The sequence below is a fragment of the Oxyura jamaicensis genome, chromosome 12, assembly GCF_011077185.1.
Source record: "Oxyura jamaicensis isolate SHBP4307 breed ruddy duck chromosome 12, BPBGC_Ojam_1.0, whole genome shotgun sequence".
In the NCBI taxonomy this organism is placed as follows: domain Eukaryota; kingdom Metazoa; phylum Chordata; class Aves; order Anseriformes; family Anatidae; genus Oxyura; species Oxyura jamaicensis.
Genome location: NC_048904.1, coordinates 20818929 through 20835268, shown reverse-complemented (window position 1 = coordinate 20835268; position 16340 = coordinate 20818929). Strand labels below are relative to the sequence as shown.

The 16340-nt window shown below is 44.5% G+C and overlaps 1 protein-coding gene across 4 annotated transcripts in view; it reads right to left on the bottom strand.

Moving 5' to 3' along the window:
- GRM7 (glutamate metabotropic receptor 7) overlaps positions 1 to 16340 on the bottom strand; it is a 259133-nt gene that overhangs the window by 85469 nt on the left and 157324 nt on the right. For all 4 annotated transcript variants that reach the window (XM_035338059.1, XM_035338060.1, XM_035338062.1 and 1 more), the window contains exon 6: positions 7427 to 7567. In XM_035338059.1, coding sequence (XP_035193950.1) covers positions 7427 to 7567 — 141 coding nt within the window. The remainder of the gene's footprint in view (positions 1 to 7426; positions 7568 to 16340) is intronic.

Here is a 16340-nt window from a genome sequence, read left to right as displayed (position 1 = left end):
GGAGAAAACATCAGCCTGAACATCACCTCCTGCAGGCGATGGTGAGCAGCAGAAGGGAGGGTCCAGACAGCAGCACAGCCCCGGACCAGCAGAGCAACCTCCCTTGTGCTGGTGCACCCCGTTTGTGCCTTATTGCCACGTCTCCAGCTCCTCCTCTTGATGTCCCAGGTCCACACAGCTCTGCTGCCTCGCACAGCTCTGACAGGGAGAGGTAACACATGGAAATCAGACCAGTTACTGTGCTGATAACAAGCAGGGATGACTTTTAGAACTGGGCTGCGTGGGGGTTCTGTGGAGTTGGTACAGACTTGACCTGCTGTCAGACATTGCCAACAGGTAAGATGTATAGAGATACAACTGTACTCAGTGACTGAGCCACCAAAACCCACCAAAAGCAAACGTAGCCAGCTTTAACTATGCCAAAACAGCTAATGCTCCCTAAACAAAATTAGGAAACCAGGCTCTCTCAGCGCCTTACAGCACATTCCTTACCAGGATAACAACAACAGAAAAGTCCTGTGCTGTAACTGGACTTCGCTCATAAGCAAAACCCAAAAGGAGCACGGCGCAGCAGCACACCTGAAACGTGGCTATCCCAACAGCAGAAATATCATCATCACGTTATAAGGACCGTAATAATAACAATCCTTGACACAGGGACTAGTGAAATCTTTAATTTACGTGTTTGAAAAGTTGCTCATCCCTCGATATCATAAAAATCTTGGAAATGGCTGGGGCCCGAAAGCAGGCAAAACCTCAGCAGCAGTGGGGGCTACTGCTGAGGTCGCTGGGGACAGAGGCCAGGCTAGGAGGCTGCTCCTCTGCCAAGCCCTAGTCTGCCGACAGACTTCATGTGATGAGTTTTGTGAAGCTGCATCCACTTCCACCTGTCAGATCATGATTTTTTCTCAATTACACTGATTCAGCCCACTGTAGCGGTTCTGTTCTCAGGTGCATATGTGTATACAAGAGAATAGATTTTAGATTAGAAAACTGACCTTTCTTACTCAAGATGTTGCTGTGCATTCAGCATTCCTATTAAAACATCTGCAGTAGATGTCATTTATACTCGATGCTGAAGTACTACAGACATAAAAAACCAGCACTGGGCTAGCCAACGGCGATGTAAGTTACAGACACTTTGCAGCTTTAGCTTGCTAACGTGCAAATGAAGAAATCTTCCTGCTGCAGTAATTGCCAGTGAAATCGGGGATCAAGTATCTGTATGGAAAAAGCACTGCTTAAATATTGGAGGGCTGCAATTGGAGCTATCTTTATATTTAAGCACCTGGGTAAAAACACAGTTTGCAAATAAATGAATATATGTAAATAGCAAGGATAGAGTCATTGGATCACAGGGCTTTGCTGTCAAATCATCTAGAAAGCCCAGAAATATAAGCATTGCTAAGAAATAGATTTCAGAAATCCAATAGAGTTTAGAAAACAATAAAACCGGTTTACCACAAGAATAAACTCTTCAAGGTTGGTTTAATGTTGGTTGAATCAAGCGCTGAAGGATTCTTTTAGGAATCTCAGGTATACATATTTTGAGGTACTATGATGCTAAATGAGATCAACTTTTTGAATTCAAAGTTTATAGGTCATTAAGCTTTAATGCTTACATAGACAATCTAATACTGTATGGAAAAATATTTTGTTTAGAAGTAGTTGCAAATAGCCAGTCAACTTACACACTAGCGCCCAATGCGGTTCATTGGCTCCTGAACTTGTGCACATCACTTTTTTTCAGAAAAAAATAAGATTTTTCTTTCTCATGGGTGTTAATGTTGATATGTGTAGACACACCGAAGACTGTTGAAGTATTTGCAAAATAAGATGCTGTGCAATCTGTTACAAGAACAAAGAACTGAAATCCATGGTTTCAACTTGAAGTCAAACTTTCCCTGACCATGCAGCCTCACTTAAGTCTATCTCTGAGCTGCAGCTATAGCTGCATTGGCCCAGAGAATTCAAAGGAGCCACCCAAAGATGAGCTGGACTTGATAAGAAGCAGTTTACTGGAGAACATAATTTCATTCATGAGATGTTTTGGATTTTGCCCCCTCCTCCCCTTAAACACTGCCGTTTAAGAGGGACCCTATAACGAGTATCACGTATAACATGAAAGACAATCAGCATTAGAAAGAAAAGAAGAAAAGACAGCAGAAGTTGTCAATGGAAACATTGCAAAAATACAGATCAGCCACTCAGTGGCAAGGAAATATTACACAGGCATCCTGAGAAAGGAAGAGCAGGCCCTACTAGCAAAGCAGAAAAATAACTACCTAGAGCACTCATTTACCAGCATCAGAGCACAGGATGTAACTGAGAAGATAAATTTTCCATCCTGGTCTGCCCTTTAACCTTATTCATAGCTAACAGGGCAAGCAAAAGAAAATAAATTTTACTCTTTACAGTTTCTGCACTGCAATATGATATCCCTCGCACACGGGTGCATTGACACACATTTGGTACCTTGGAGCTGGGAGGAGAAAATGCAGAGTCATGGCTCTAACAGGTGCTAACCAAAAGCTTTCTTGCTCTTGCCTACATCAATCACACACCACAAAATCCTGGGACAAAATCTACCCTGAGACACAGCCGTGTAAATCCTGCTGTGTCCTATGGCAACTGGAAAAGGTACCTGAGGGGAGAATTTGGCCTATGAGCAATTGGTTTGTGATCTGAATTGAGGATTCACAGCCACCAGCCTTTCAGAAATACTTAAAGCTTGTCAGTGCCTTGACGAACTGCTGCTTAGAGCTGGACGACAGTCCAGGACTGCTGCCTAGGCAGGATTTCCTACAAGAGATGGGCATTCATAAAAGGATCTGCACAGGCAGAAAGGAATCCATCATCCTTGGTCAATGTTTGGAAAAAAAAATACATATGTAGTTTTAAATTGTTCTATAAAAAGAAAATAGCAGGAGGAATAGTAACAGAGCCTGGACCTCTAGTCTTCGTCACTCAACCACAGCACTTACAATGTGTCAATTTGTCCATCGTGGCTTTACAAAGAGAGATACGGTTCCTCTGTTTTACAGGGAAAAAAATCTGGATGCACAGGAAGTTGACTGATAGCTGAGCTGACTGAACTGCTCAGCCCCACGCACCCTTGGAGGTGCATTTCAAGGCAGGCTTATGTCAAGCCCACCCTCAAGAGGCAGAAGGTTTTTTAAACCAGAGATTCTTGGACAGAAGAAAAATGTGTTGCAGTTCGTTTGGACCCTCCCAGACCTGCCCGAGGAGCTCCTGGTATTTGATGTAGGACCCAGGCAGAGCGATAGCCGTTTATCTCCAGCAGCCGTATCACTGACGGGAAGGTGGTGCTGAGAAGAGCCCTGCTGCCGCCTGCCAGCACCGGGCAGCTTTCTGACAGCGCTCCGCTTTCGCCCTTGCACCCCAGAGACAGCAAATACCCATTTCTATAACGCTGTCGTTCCAAACCTTGAGAAGCACCTTCTGCTCCCGCAGCCCTCCACACCACCAGTGGAAATCAGCCTAAGTTTAGCCCCTCTCCCTGACACAAGTTATATGGCACGGCAAGCCGTGCAGGTCTTTTGCTGTCCTGAAGCCCAAGAGATGTTCATCCTAACGAATACCACAAGGCTGACCTCATACTAAGTGAGTTGTGCACACCACGGCTCCTGGCATTTCTTTTTAAAAAATGCCTTAGATATTGGCCATATGCCATTGCGTTGCTTGAAGCATTTCAGAGAATTCATTTTTTCCTGAGATGGGGAATTTTGATGGCATTTTGAAAACTCTTCTTTCCATAGTAAATTGCACATTGCTGATCTATTAATGCCCTAGATCACTTGCTGTAATCAAATTATAAATAATGTTTTGATGTCCTTAGCCATTTGCCATATCCTTTGTTTCTCCTTGTTTTTCCTTCCCAAACATACGGCTTCGTCGTACAAGCCATCTTGACTGGTGGTGAAAAACGAGACAGGATATTGCCATAAGCTTCCTTAACCTCAACAACAACAAGATAACAATCATCAACAAATCCCAGCTACTGATACCACTTTAATCAGCTCACAGCTAGCTGAACGGTTTGCCAGAGCTATGCGGGTGTTCCCCCCAGCCCCAGAGCTGGGTCCCTCTGAGGCATGTTTTCCTGTCCCAACCCAAATCCTGAAGAACTGCAGTCTCTTTTACTCTCCTTTTGCTAAATTTCTGTCACTTCGGCTCACAGGGAGCTTTCTCCCAGCATTTTCTGTAGAGTAAGTCATTGTCTGAGCCATCATCTGGGCTGTGCCTTCAGACTGATTACACTTCCAGGTAATTAGAAAAGCTCTCTGAGCAATCTACATCCTGATAGATGACATCCAAGGTGACATCACCCTTATATCACTTCATTAAGTCTCCTTGAGTGGAAAGCCGCCTGAATTAAAAGCTATGTATAATAAGGGAAAACAGTCAAGTGTTGCAATTTCCGTTTCTGTTAGCATTTGTGCCAAGGAGGCGGTTCATGAAAAACGCAGGGCCTCCAGCTGATGCCTCTGGGTATTCAGAGTATCTGCCCTTCTTTTGCATGCACGTGGGCACAGGTGCTTCCTCTGGAGCTGGAAATTCTCCACACACCCCCCCATGCCGATGATGGCACTGCAGAAGGCAGCGTGGCCACCCGCAGGCACAGAGGGGCACGGGGCCGCGGCCCGAAGTATCCTGCACTGCTTATTTGATTTCAGGAACCACTTTGCGACTGACGTACGACCTGGATCATGACCATACATACACAAAAACCCGTTGTCATGTCCCTAGCATTATTGGAGCAGCAAGAAGTAAAACAGCAAACTGTCTAAAACCAATACCTGGCACTACTGTGCTGTTTCAAGTGATTGCATTAGATTTCCCGTGCAGTTTGATGAAGTGTCCTTGAGAGCAAATCACAGAGCCCCTCAAGGGCCGAGGCAGCCACTCCAGGGCCTGGGCAGCCACAGACGGCAGCACCTGGCTGAAGCTGCACGATTTGTCTCACACAGCATCGATCCCTCTCTGCTCTGGGGAAAAGTGATTGGCTTGGCTGTTTGTTGTACGCATCCACGCTGCTTTGAAACGGCCTGCATCCCAACAGAAATCAACCCACCCAACAATACTTGGCATCAGCATGACTTAGCAGCACTGGATCATGCCCTGAACCACGTCAAACCAAGGCAGTTGCTAGAAATAGTGTTAATTACGATAATACCTTGTATTTATTTCATCTTGTCTAGAAATAAGGTACAGTGTGCTAAATACGCTTTCATGTTCTCATCCTACCTCTATCCGTTCCAATCAGGGCAATTTTTTCATGCTTAATAAATAGAAATGACATTAAAAGTCCTGGTTGTAGAAATCCTTCAGAAAGTTGCAGCATTAAAAGGTAAGCTGCCCACAGGACGTGCTCTTGGAGAGGCTTTTTTTCATCCTTCACGTGTGTCCCCATCAGCGGCTCCCTGCCACATGCAAGGGCTTGGATGAGGAGCAGGAGCCTCCCGCGCCTCCCGCCAGCGCTCAGCAGCACAAGTGCTGTCAGAAACCGATGGCCTGTAGCCTAGTACCTCGCTGCACTACAAATTACCAATCAAATTTTAAAATAATGATGATCATTCATAATATTATCACATCAGTGGGACATTAGGATTCTCCTACTAGCAATATAGTTCAAAGCTAATGCTTTTTCCGATGCATGATTTACTTCAGTTTGTAGAAGAGGGAAGGAAGATGCCAGGTCAGAGCATGTCACTGGCGCAACATCCAGCTATAATGTGGTGTTTCAGCACAATAGGCCAAGTTACCCGTTGAAAATAAATGTTTCTGCTAAATCTAAGCTGAGGGAAGGCAGAACACCATTTTATGTTCACATCAGAAAGCACAAGCTGTCACTCACCTTCTTTTGTAAGCAAAATAATGGCAGAAACAATAAGGGCAATATAAACTTTGAGAGATCATCCTGAAGATCTTTTAGTGATTTTTAGTCAAATTCCAGCCTTCAAAGGGAGATTCCAAATGCTAAATTTAAGGCAATGTATTCCCAGCGGTAACCGCACTGCTTCTATGCGCAACACTCCTACTCCCATCCATGAATTGAAACCAGAAGCAGATGATATGAAATATGGAAAGTTTTCAAACAAAGTAAAACATATCCTCCTGTGAACTAGTTTTCTTTGATCAAAATTCAACGCAATTATTCAATACAGCATTGGTGGATAAGGGAAGAGCAACCAACATCATCTACGTGGATTTGTGCAAAGCGGCTGACGCTGTCCTGCACGATATCCTTGTCCCTAAGCTGGGGGGGACACAGATTTGAGGGGTGGCCACCAAGGGGGTGAGGAATTGGCTGGATGGTGGTGCTCAGAGCTGCAGTCGAGTGGAGACCAGTGGCATTTCTCAGGCGTCTGGGACTGGTGCCATTTAACACAACCGGGGCACTGCTGGGTGCGTCCCTGTTTTCTCCAGATAACTGGATGACTCTGCAGCATCTGCAGATGTAGCAGGGAACACTTCCTAGAATTTTTCCAGGGTATAACTGAAAGCAGTTATCCAAAATCAGCATCCCCCAACAGCGTAACACATTGTCCTGATCAGAACTGAAGCACGTTACGGAATCACTCCTGCTGGTACCTGGACTGCTTTGCAACCACAAAAATAAATTCCTGAGCCTGCACAGGATCAGAAACAGAAATCCCTGGAAAATATATTTCAAATGGTGAGTAAAACTTTAAAAGGCAAAAAACAAAAGTAAATCTGGCAGCCACCAAAAAATAACTGAGGTCAAGCAAGATGCTACAAAAAGGGATGGACTTGAGTCACAAATGCAGACAGCGTATCATCTCTGTTACTGAGCTGAGGCTGACAAAAAAGCTATTTAATCCTCATTTTTTTCCAGTAACACTGAGAACAAAAATCTGATCAACAGTTTTATGCTACTTAAAATGGAAGTATTTCATCCTGTGCTAATAATACATTCCTACAGGTGCATTTCCCCCCCAGAAGTTAGAACCAAAGGCATGCCATTCCTCTGACCCACGAGCAGAAGGTGCTTTGACATAGTTGGTGGCCACTTTGTGATCTGCAGACACATGACAAGGCACAAGCTGTGGAAATATTCTCCATGTAAAATAAACCAACAGGGGCGCCCCCCCCCCCCAACCACCCTGCACTCAAACAAAAGTCCTTCTGGGTCTCCCATGAAAAATATTTTTTCCTGCTAGATGGGAAGCCAGAAGAAGGAGGAAAGAGGAATGAAATTTTGTCTCTCTCCACCTACCCTGATCCTGCATGGCTGATGGGCTGATGCTGCCGTTCTGTTTTCTCTGCAACCTACAAACACTCGATCCATTTTTTCAGTGTCTGCAACTGAACTTCCTTGCACCGGCCGTGCCAACGCAGCCCAGGCACCGCAGCACAAGGAGGGTGAGGTGGCCGAAGTTACCTGTGCATTTACGGTCGGTGTCCTCCTTCTTTGACCCGCTGATCGTCAACTTGCAGTTGAAGTTCTCCTCCCAGTACTCGGCAAACCACACGTTCCTTCGGTTGTTCTCCAGGGTGCGGGAGGTGAAGTAGGCATCAAACCCTGGAGGAGACAGACAAACCTCAGGCTAGGTCTTGCATCTCTACAAGTACTGCATCCTGAGGAACAAAGCCTCTGTTCGCTCCTCCTTCGACATCCAGCACATGAGATGGCCACGGAGAGAAAGGAAATCACTTGCACGTTTTATCTCAAACGCACCTTGCAAGGAAATTACTCTGCTACTAACTGAGAGTTATAACACCAGATATGTATAGAAGAGATTAATATTAAAAAGAAAATTATAAGCAAAAAGCATGGATTAGATATATACAGATAAGAAATGAAGATAAACGATATGGTGCAGCTGATACTTGACTGAGCTCAATACAACCGTAATTTTATAATTAACCTCTGCAGACCTCCTGAGAACACAGCTTCATCTCACTCAATCGGCCATTATCAGTACAACTTGCTGGTTTTGTGTTATGTATTTTTCTTGTTCTTAATTTCCTCTCCAAATGTACAGAAATAGAGCCTGAAACTTCTGAGAGGTGGCTGCAAAGTGTCGGCGTCTACCAGGCACTTCGACATCCCGAATCGGTTGGGGTGTGGTGGGGGCAGGTTTCCTTGCTTAGCTCTCAGAGTCAGGTGAGAGCAACGCAGAGAGGAACAGAACCCCCGAGGGGTTGCTTTGTTTTGTTCTGTAAGTGTTTAGTGCTCTGTATTCCCTGAAAGAAAATATCGTATAGCTGCGTAGCATCAACTAGTTCATAGCTGTCACGTCAATCTTACGTATGTTCTCTGTTTAGCACCTCAATAACTTGCCAGAAAAAAGTATTTTGCTTTGATGTTTTTTCATAAAAATATAAATATATATATGCAATACAGATAAGAATACACACACCTATGTCCATACACGTGTTCATCTTTTTCTTTTCTTCCTCTGTACATCTTTTTCTTTCTTCTATACATAGATTTTACTGAATATCCAAGGGCTTACAAGCCAGAAGGGAGAAAAAAAAAGTAGAACTGTAGAACTGTACTATAACATTGCACATTAAATACTGGCAACTCATTTGAGCTGCCAAGGTGAAGGAATTTCCTCTTTCAAGTTTTCACATTCTATAGTTTCAAACCAAGCCAAATATCCTTTAACAGTCCAGACAATACTTTTCAAAGATCACACTGATTTTAACAGATTTTTCCTCACAATAAAAAACCCTAAGATAAACATTTACTTTCCCAATAAGCAACGGTAATTTAGACTAAGAGGAACAGCACATCACTGATTACCTGGGGCACCGCTGCTCGGTGCTGTATTTAAGCACTCTTCTATCAGCCATTCTCTTTCAAAGATAACTCCTTGGAGCCTGCAGGAATCCTCGTGCATGCAAATACTTGCAGATCAATAGGCAGAGACCCTAAGTACTTGCACGACGTGAGAAATCTGCCCTTTGTACTGCAGTGAGCAGAGCTCCCCTGAGCACACCGGGCGTGCAGAGGCATCGCTGCGCTCCCGGACAGCAGCGCCTGCACTCCGCGGGCTCCAGCCAAGCTAAACAGCACAGGCTGCCTCGGGCTGCCTGGCATCCGAGTGAAATCCTGCTTCAATCCCCTTTTTAAATTTTATTTTTATTTATTTATTATACCAATATACTTTTGGTTTTGCTTGTCTGTTTGGCAAAGAAAATATTTACACGGGGACAGTTAACCAGTGTGTGCGCACAAATCCATGCACAACACCTCGTTTTCCTTTTGTAGCCAACACAAGTCCTTTCTCCAGTATATTCAGAAGGAAGAGCAGTACACGTGTGACACAGACAGGTGGTTTTGGCTTACAGCATTATCACCTTTGCCTTAGAGGTACCAGAAAGGCAGACAACTGTTGTTCCACCCCGCAGCCAGGGTACAGGCTCCTTGCCGCTGAACTCGCTGTGTAATGTTCCGTGCGAACCAAGATAACAGTGCCTCCGTGTGTACAGGAGAGAAGTCCACGACCACAGCGGGAAAGGAAAAGTAACGGGACGGCGCTCACACGAGGCCATTCTTCACTGTCGATAACTATTAAAACAGCAGCGCTACAGCACTTTGCAAGGGGGAAAACGCAGGTGAAGACGATGCCTTTCAGACAGAGGTATAACCCCTTGTAGTGACGGCAGTCCTGCACTACAGCAGGGATATGCTGCTCAGAATGAACATATTCCTGTTCAGTAACGCCGTACTGCAGTCTCTGGTCTTCACAGTGAAGCTCATTTTCCTAAGTGCTTTCACGATATTTCTTTGTGCTGCTGCAGGGTATCTTCCTTTTTACTTGGAACTTCAGCACTGGGTTACATACATATATACATGGGGGTGCCATGTGTACGTACAGCACGTAGATCAAACATCAAACAGCACATAAGACTTACAGCACGGATACGTCCATTGCAGTTTTGTCCACTTAGTGGCAAAACCTTTTATTACTTCTTCCTGGTAAACTGTACCGCGCTAGCTACAGGAGCAAAGAAATTTAAGGCACGATGAAGACAAATTTCCTGCCTACAGTTTCACAGATCAGGTGCAAAGTCAGCAACAGCAGCCAGACCTTAGATTCACCTCCCAAACCTGACAGTCACTGGGCAGTAAGGGGCTGTGCCCATTTCCTTCAGTTACATCATTCTTGCAACAAGTATATTTGAATAGCAGGAATGGAGAAGAAAGGAGGTTTCCTACGTCTTTCAGGTTATCTTTAGTTTGCAACAAGCAACATCAGAGCTTTTGCATATGGAGACAGCCTGGATTGAGCATTGTGAACGCAACCTTCCAGAACTGCAACCAGATTTCAAGTTCAGGTTACGAGACAGCTCTGAATTTTATGGCGATGGTTGTTGAAGCATTCAGACTATGACAATCTGAAACCCGTACAAAGAAGGTCACTCTGCCGGCTGCACACCGAGATGCCCAGGGGTAAGTTATCTGACATCCTGAAAAGAGCAAATCCACTGAAGCGGCAGATCTCAGAATTTACGTTTTGTCCCTTAGCTTTGCAGTTTGCACTAGCATTACAGAAGAGGGTGGAAACAGAAATATCCAGCATTACAGGTACTAAACTATCTCCGTTTCTTTTGATTTTGCAGTTAGAAGTTACAGTAAATACATATTCCATTGAAAGAGGGAAAAGAAAAGTTCCTCCCAGCACAGCCAACAATTTATCTCTCTGAAATCGGTGGGTAAATCGACTCAATCTGGCACCCCACACAATGAAGTGGAGTCAGAGGAAAAACATATGGCTTCATCAAATTAGCATAGCAACCCATCCAGTATGGGATAAAAATAGACAGCATGCAAACAGATGTTTTCAAACAAGAAAGAAGATTAGGAGTGGGGTCAGCCTGTCTCCTTGTGTTAGCCGGGTGCACTACTGACCCAGTCAGAGCACACACTTTAATTCTGTCTACTAAAAAGAATTTAAAAAATTAAATATTGGGATCTTCCAGAAACAGGCTGAAAGCAGTCTGAATGTCACCTGTGTGTCACCTCCATGGCCTCAGCGTGGCTGCCTTGCCCTTAACCTCGTTCTTTCAGCTTGAAACCACAGCCTGCCGGAGTCACGCTGGAAGCAGCTGCAGGGCAGCAGCCAGCCAGGGAGGGCAGAGCTCAGACCCTCTCTGCCCGGCTCTTCGTTCCGAGGCAGGTGCCTAACCCGGGATTCCCAGCCTTTAGGGAAAGCCTGCACCAGACCCCTCCTGCCATGGCAGTTCCACGGAGTTAGTGACAAAGTGCTGACACTTATCAGTGTTTCTACGCTCTGCCTCCAGAAAGGGCAGCACAACTCCTGCACGTCTGAGCTAAAGCACCCTGGATGAGTCAAGAGCTACCCGAATTTCCTAAGTTTTCTTTCTGGTACCTGCCAGCCAAACCTCTTTTCCTGTAAACCTGCGTGTCTTAGTTTTACTCTTAATTAAATGGGCATTTTAAAGGGGATATTCAGTCATAAGATCTGCAATATATAAAGTTCAGAAAGAGAAACAATATACCTTGCCGATGTGCCAAAGTAAGTGACCTCTGGGAGAAGCGCTCTACAGCTTAGTAAGATAAAATCAATGTGTTTTGATAAAGCTGTAATAGAATTCCATAAGAATTACTCCAAACCTTTACAGATTTAATAACAAATAATAACATTCTCATTGATTTTTTAATGATCCCACCCCATTCTCAAGAAGGGGGACAGATCCCTATTAAGGTGTCAACATTTTTTTATCATTATTTTCTATTGATCGAGCCGAGCAGGCGAGTGACTGACAGAGGGATGAAGTTAAGCAGCAGGCCAAATTTCTGTTCATTCCTTCCTGGGAGGAACACCGGGCACCCATTTCTGCTCCTGGCACAGCGTGCTGCAGCGCGGGTCACAGTGCTGCTGCCACGACCTGAACGGGACCTCCAGAGGGCATCACCTGGCATCGCACAAGGTGCACGCACGTGCACGGCTGGGTACAGAGGGTAAAACGACGGTGTTTAACATCATCTGGTCCGAACCTGTGCATCACCACTGAAATCCATCAGTTTCCAGTAGATGAGAGTGCCTCCGTTCAAACACAGGTTGGTACAGAATGATCAGTAGGATTCCTCTGCTCCTAGGATGTTATTTTTTTTTAAATCCCTGTATCATTCACAATAAAGCTATCAAAGTTATTATTGCTGTCTGAAACCCACTGTCTGAATTGAAGACACACCACACTCATTGCTCTGTGCCCTGAGACAGCAATCACTGCCCTTTCTTTTTTCCCCACTGTTATTTTTGGAAGGGTAATTGTGCAGGATGTACTTTAATACAATTTTTAAGTAACCTAATTGAAAAAAAAAATATTCTTCTAAGAGGAAATAGGATAATTTGAAAATCTTACTGTTTATAAACCTTCCATTAGATACATGTCTAATAAGTAAGCAAAACCCAAGTATTCATTTCTCAGAAGCCTTTGCTGATCATTTGCCAGGGTGGCGATATTGCTGCCTTGCAACCAACCTTGTCATGGATTATAATTAAACTTCACAAATCCCATGATGAGTTTCATGACTCACATGTCTATTAACGAACAGCCTGTGTTCGTTATGATTGTATTTTGAATACTAATCATAAAGTTATGGCGGGACTAGGGAGAGAACTACGCCATGTAATTATTGTAAGATAGCATGCACGGATTTATTTTCCATGAGTTTAATTAATAGCTAGGACCACTGCAACTCATTCCTGGCCATCACGGCAATCAACAGCTTCTTCCATTTAAGTATGGTGACAACTTTCACATCAATACGAAGTCTGATTTCATTTTCTTCAGCTTGCTGGATACGAACCATTTCAAATGCCACTGGGCTATCCAGCAGTTATCTGGTGCGTTTTTCCATCCCAAGACCAGGCTTCCACCGGCCAGGGCCCCCCACGCGTGGCACCCAGCCTGACCTCACACCGCCACTCCTGCTGCGTCGGAGGGATTTCTGCCTCTTATCACTCCAGCACCTCGAGCATCGCTGTGCCAGCACGTTTACTCTGGCTAATTACATGACTGACTTTCTTCAAGCAGAAATTATAAATGATATAAATATTACACACAGACCAGAGATGATAAAACTGCTGTCTTCGAAACTCCGCATTTTGTTGGTAATTGCTTCTCTTACCCCCGTTCCCAGCCCCCAGAGCGGAGCCCTAGAAGCCTCTGAGGGCTCTTCTGGCTGCACAGTTTATTCCAGCCCCCAGTACTGTGTACCATAAACACAAACAATCCACCAGGGCCGATGGTTTAGAATCGGAGGGACATCTTAAATGCACGCTTAATTCTAGATGCTTTTTTGAATTAATGTGATTCAGAAACCACGAAAATTGAAACACACACAAACGCGCTCTCTATAGACTTTAAGCACGTGCTCAAGCTGAACCTGTTTGAACTGAAGCCAATGAGGCAACTCAAATGCATAATGTTGAATACAAACCACGAGTCTGGGTTCGGGGGCTCAGAGAATGAGAGGACCCAACCCAGAAAGCTGAATGCTGAAATGTAGAAGTATGAATAATCGCTTCTTACGTCTGTACACGGCCAAGTATTACGCTCGTGTGGCAAGATTTAGCGATTTCCCAACGTTGCCCATATATCATACTTAAGAAAATTACTTTTTCAGCAAATACCTCTAAGAGATATAGATATTTATTTTAAGAGATTTTACAAATGAAACTAAGTCTCATTACTTTAAATCCCTGAGATTTGATTAAATCATTATTCTTGCACAGAGAAAAATGATACTACCTAATGGGTTTATTTTCTACCCTGGGGGAATAATACATAAATTAATTACATGGTGAAGGAACAGTTTTTAAAATATTTGGGCCATGAGGAGAGGAACCAGGTCTCCAGCCTGAGGGATGGCAGGGTGCATCCAGCTGGGGAGAAAGATCTGGAGCCTTGCTGGACTCCAACGCCCCCAGATCCCGAGCACTGCCGGTGTTCTCCTGCTTAGCTCAGTGAGGAACCCTCAGGGCCCACGTAAGCACATACCGATCAGGACAAGAATCAGCAGCAGCACGTCAGCAACCAAAAGCAGAAGCTACCACAGGAAGACAGGGGGCTCATCCCACAGCCGACTGGAACCAGGCTCCACGTGTCAAGTGTTACCTGGGTGTTTTTTTCTGTGCTGTTCACAGTTAGTAATACACTATGAAAACAGCAGCACAGCACAGATCCCCTCCGAGGAGATGATCCAACCTCCCCAGCAGTTCTCAGAAACGCTCCCCAGGTCCTCCAGGACCACGGCACTGTGAGGGAAGGCAGACGGAACCGCGCCGAGGAGCTGGCGATGCTGAGAGCCGCGGCTTGTTCTCGACTGGAAAGTGAGGCTTGCTAACTGGTGGCTGCTTTTTACACCAAGAAACCCCAAGTGATTTATTTCTAACATTAATCTCTCATCTCTCCTTCCATCTGATGTTACTACGTGCTGCCCATTTTCTGCCTGAAAGCATAACGCTCAGCTTCCCTGGCAGAGATGGCTGAGGGAATTATACGTGCTTTGGAGGCTAAACCAGGCTCCAGGACGAATGATGCGGTTTTCCACGGTCAGCTGCATTCAGGGGCTGGGGGGAGAAAGACAGGTTCACAGATGAGGCTCTCATCGTGGGGCCTGCACCAGGGCAGCCAGGAGAGGTGCCCCCTCCACAGAAGTCCTGCTCACCCCCACCGCGGAAGAGGAGGCATGGACAAAACCAAGCAGCTCCCTAGGACGAGATGGAAATGGGGGATCCAGCACTGGACTGGCTCCAGTGAAACCAGTGGCAGCCAAATGCAGTTTCCAATATCGCCAAAAGGGACTGCTGGGCAGGCTGCTTTGGGGGAGATCCATGATGGCAACATGTGACTGGCATGAATGGAAGCGATATTATTCCCAAATAAGCCTTCTGTGCCACTGCTCCGTGCCACATCACTGGTATACGCTGCGAAGCACTGCTTTCGAGAGCAGTTGGGCCATTGGTGGCTGTAATTTAATAAGGAAAGTAATAAAATGGGAGTCTTTGACCTACCACATTTCTCTTGTGCCTGAAGTGTTTTCATTCTCAGCCCACGTGGTTTGAGAGCAAATACAACATATTGACCTAATTTCATGAGCAGTTTTCATTAGTTTATGATATTTTTATTCTTTTCTATTTTGTCCAAAGCATGTCCACACTAATGATGGCCAGCTACACGAATTTTATTTACCCAGATAGTAAATCATCACTTTCTATGGTTACTGATGCCAAGTGAGTTGAAAGCAGCTACTCCATTTTCTGATTTCTTTAGCCTTCAAGCCAAAACAGTTTAATTTACCAACATTAAGTCTGGACTAAAAGCATTAGACATGGAATGATAAGATCAATTTTTAAGGCAGCCAGTCTTTTTTCAGATTTCATTACGTTGCCCAAGATATATACTATGTACTGTTATGGAACTGTTGAGTTTACAGATATTTTCTTGACTTCCTCAATAAAAGGACATAGCATAGTGAATTTAACTTCCTTCATGACAAAAATGCTTTGCATTTGCTTTACATTTTAATAGTTGCTGATAGAAACAGTGAAAAAGGGTATTTTGGTTAATTTCATGTTTGACTTTTTTTTTTTATACACTATATATACATCATGGACAAAGGAAATTCAGCTTGCCATCCTTAGGGCAAAGCTAGGAGCTTACGCGATAAAGCTCCTATTATGGATATAGATATATATTGGCTAAGTATCATTGCTATCACTTTAATAAAATTATAAAGCTGCCATGACAATGAGATCATGACCCAGGTGGTGTCTAGATGTCGCTATAGTAGGAAGGTTAATACACAAGTATATTATTATTCATTATTCTACAGCTTGTGGCCTCCAGGCACTTCTTACTGTCACAGAGCTCCCATTTATATCAATATAAGAGTTAGTAGAAAATGCTAAACTTATTTCTTCTATTGTTATTTTTACTGCCATATCAGCCGAGAGCGAGACTTTTCCTGTTGCAGCAGGCACTGGACACGCACGTAATAAAGAGCCGATCCTCATCTCTTGCTTCCATGGTCCTCGGGATGGCACTTCCCCTTACCAGAGCAGGAGACTGATGTTTTAACCCAAAGGAACCACTGTTTTCTTTATAAAAAGAAAAAGACCAAATCCATGCCTCAGAGCATTAAGAGAGCTGTTACAGGACAGAAGATGAAGAAGGCTTGTGCTCTCTTCCCCCTAACAACTGTAGGCTTCATAATGCACAAGATTTTTGCATTTTAGGCCACAGAGGGACATTCTAAGTTGACACCCATATAAGTCACCCAGGCTGCTTTATGTACACTGTGCTCTCCT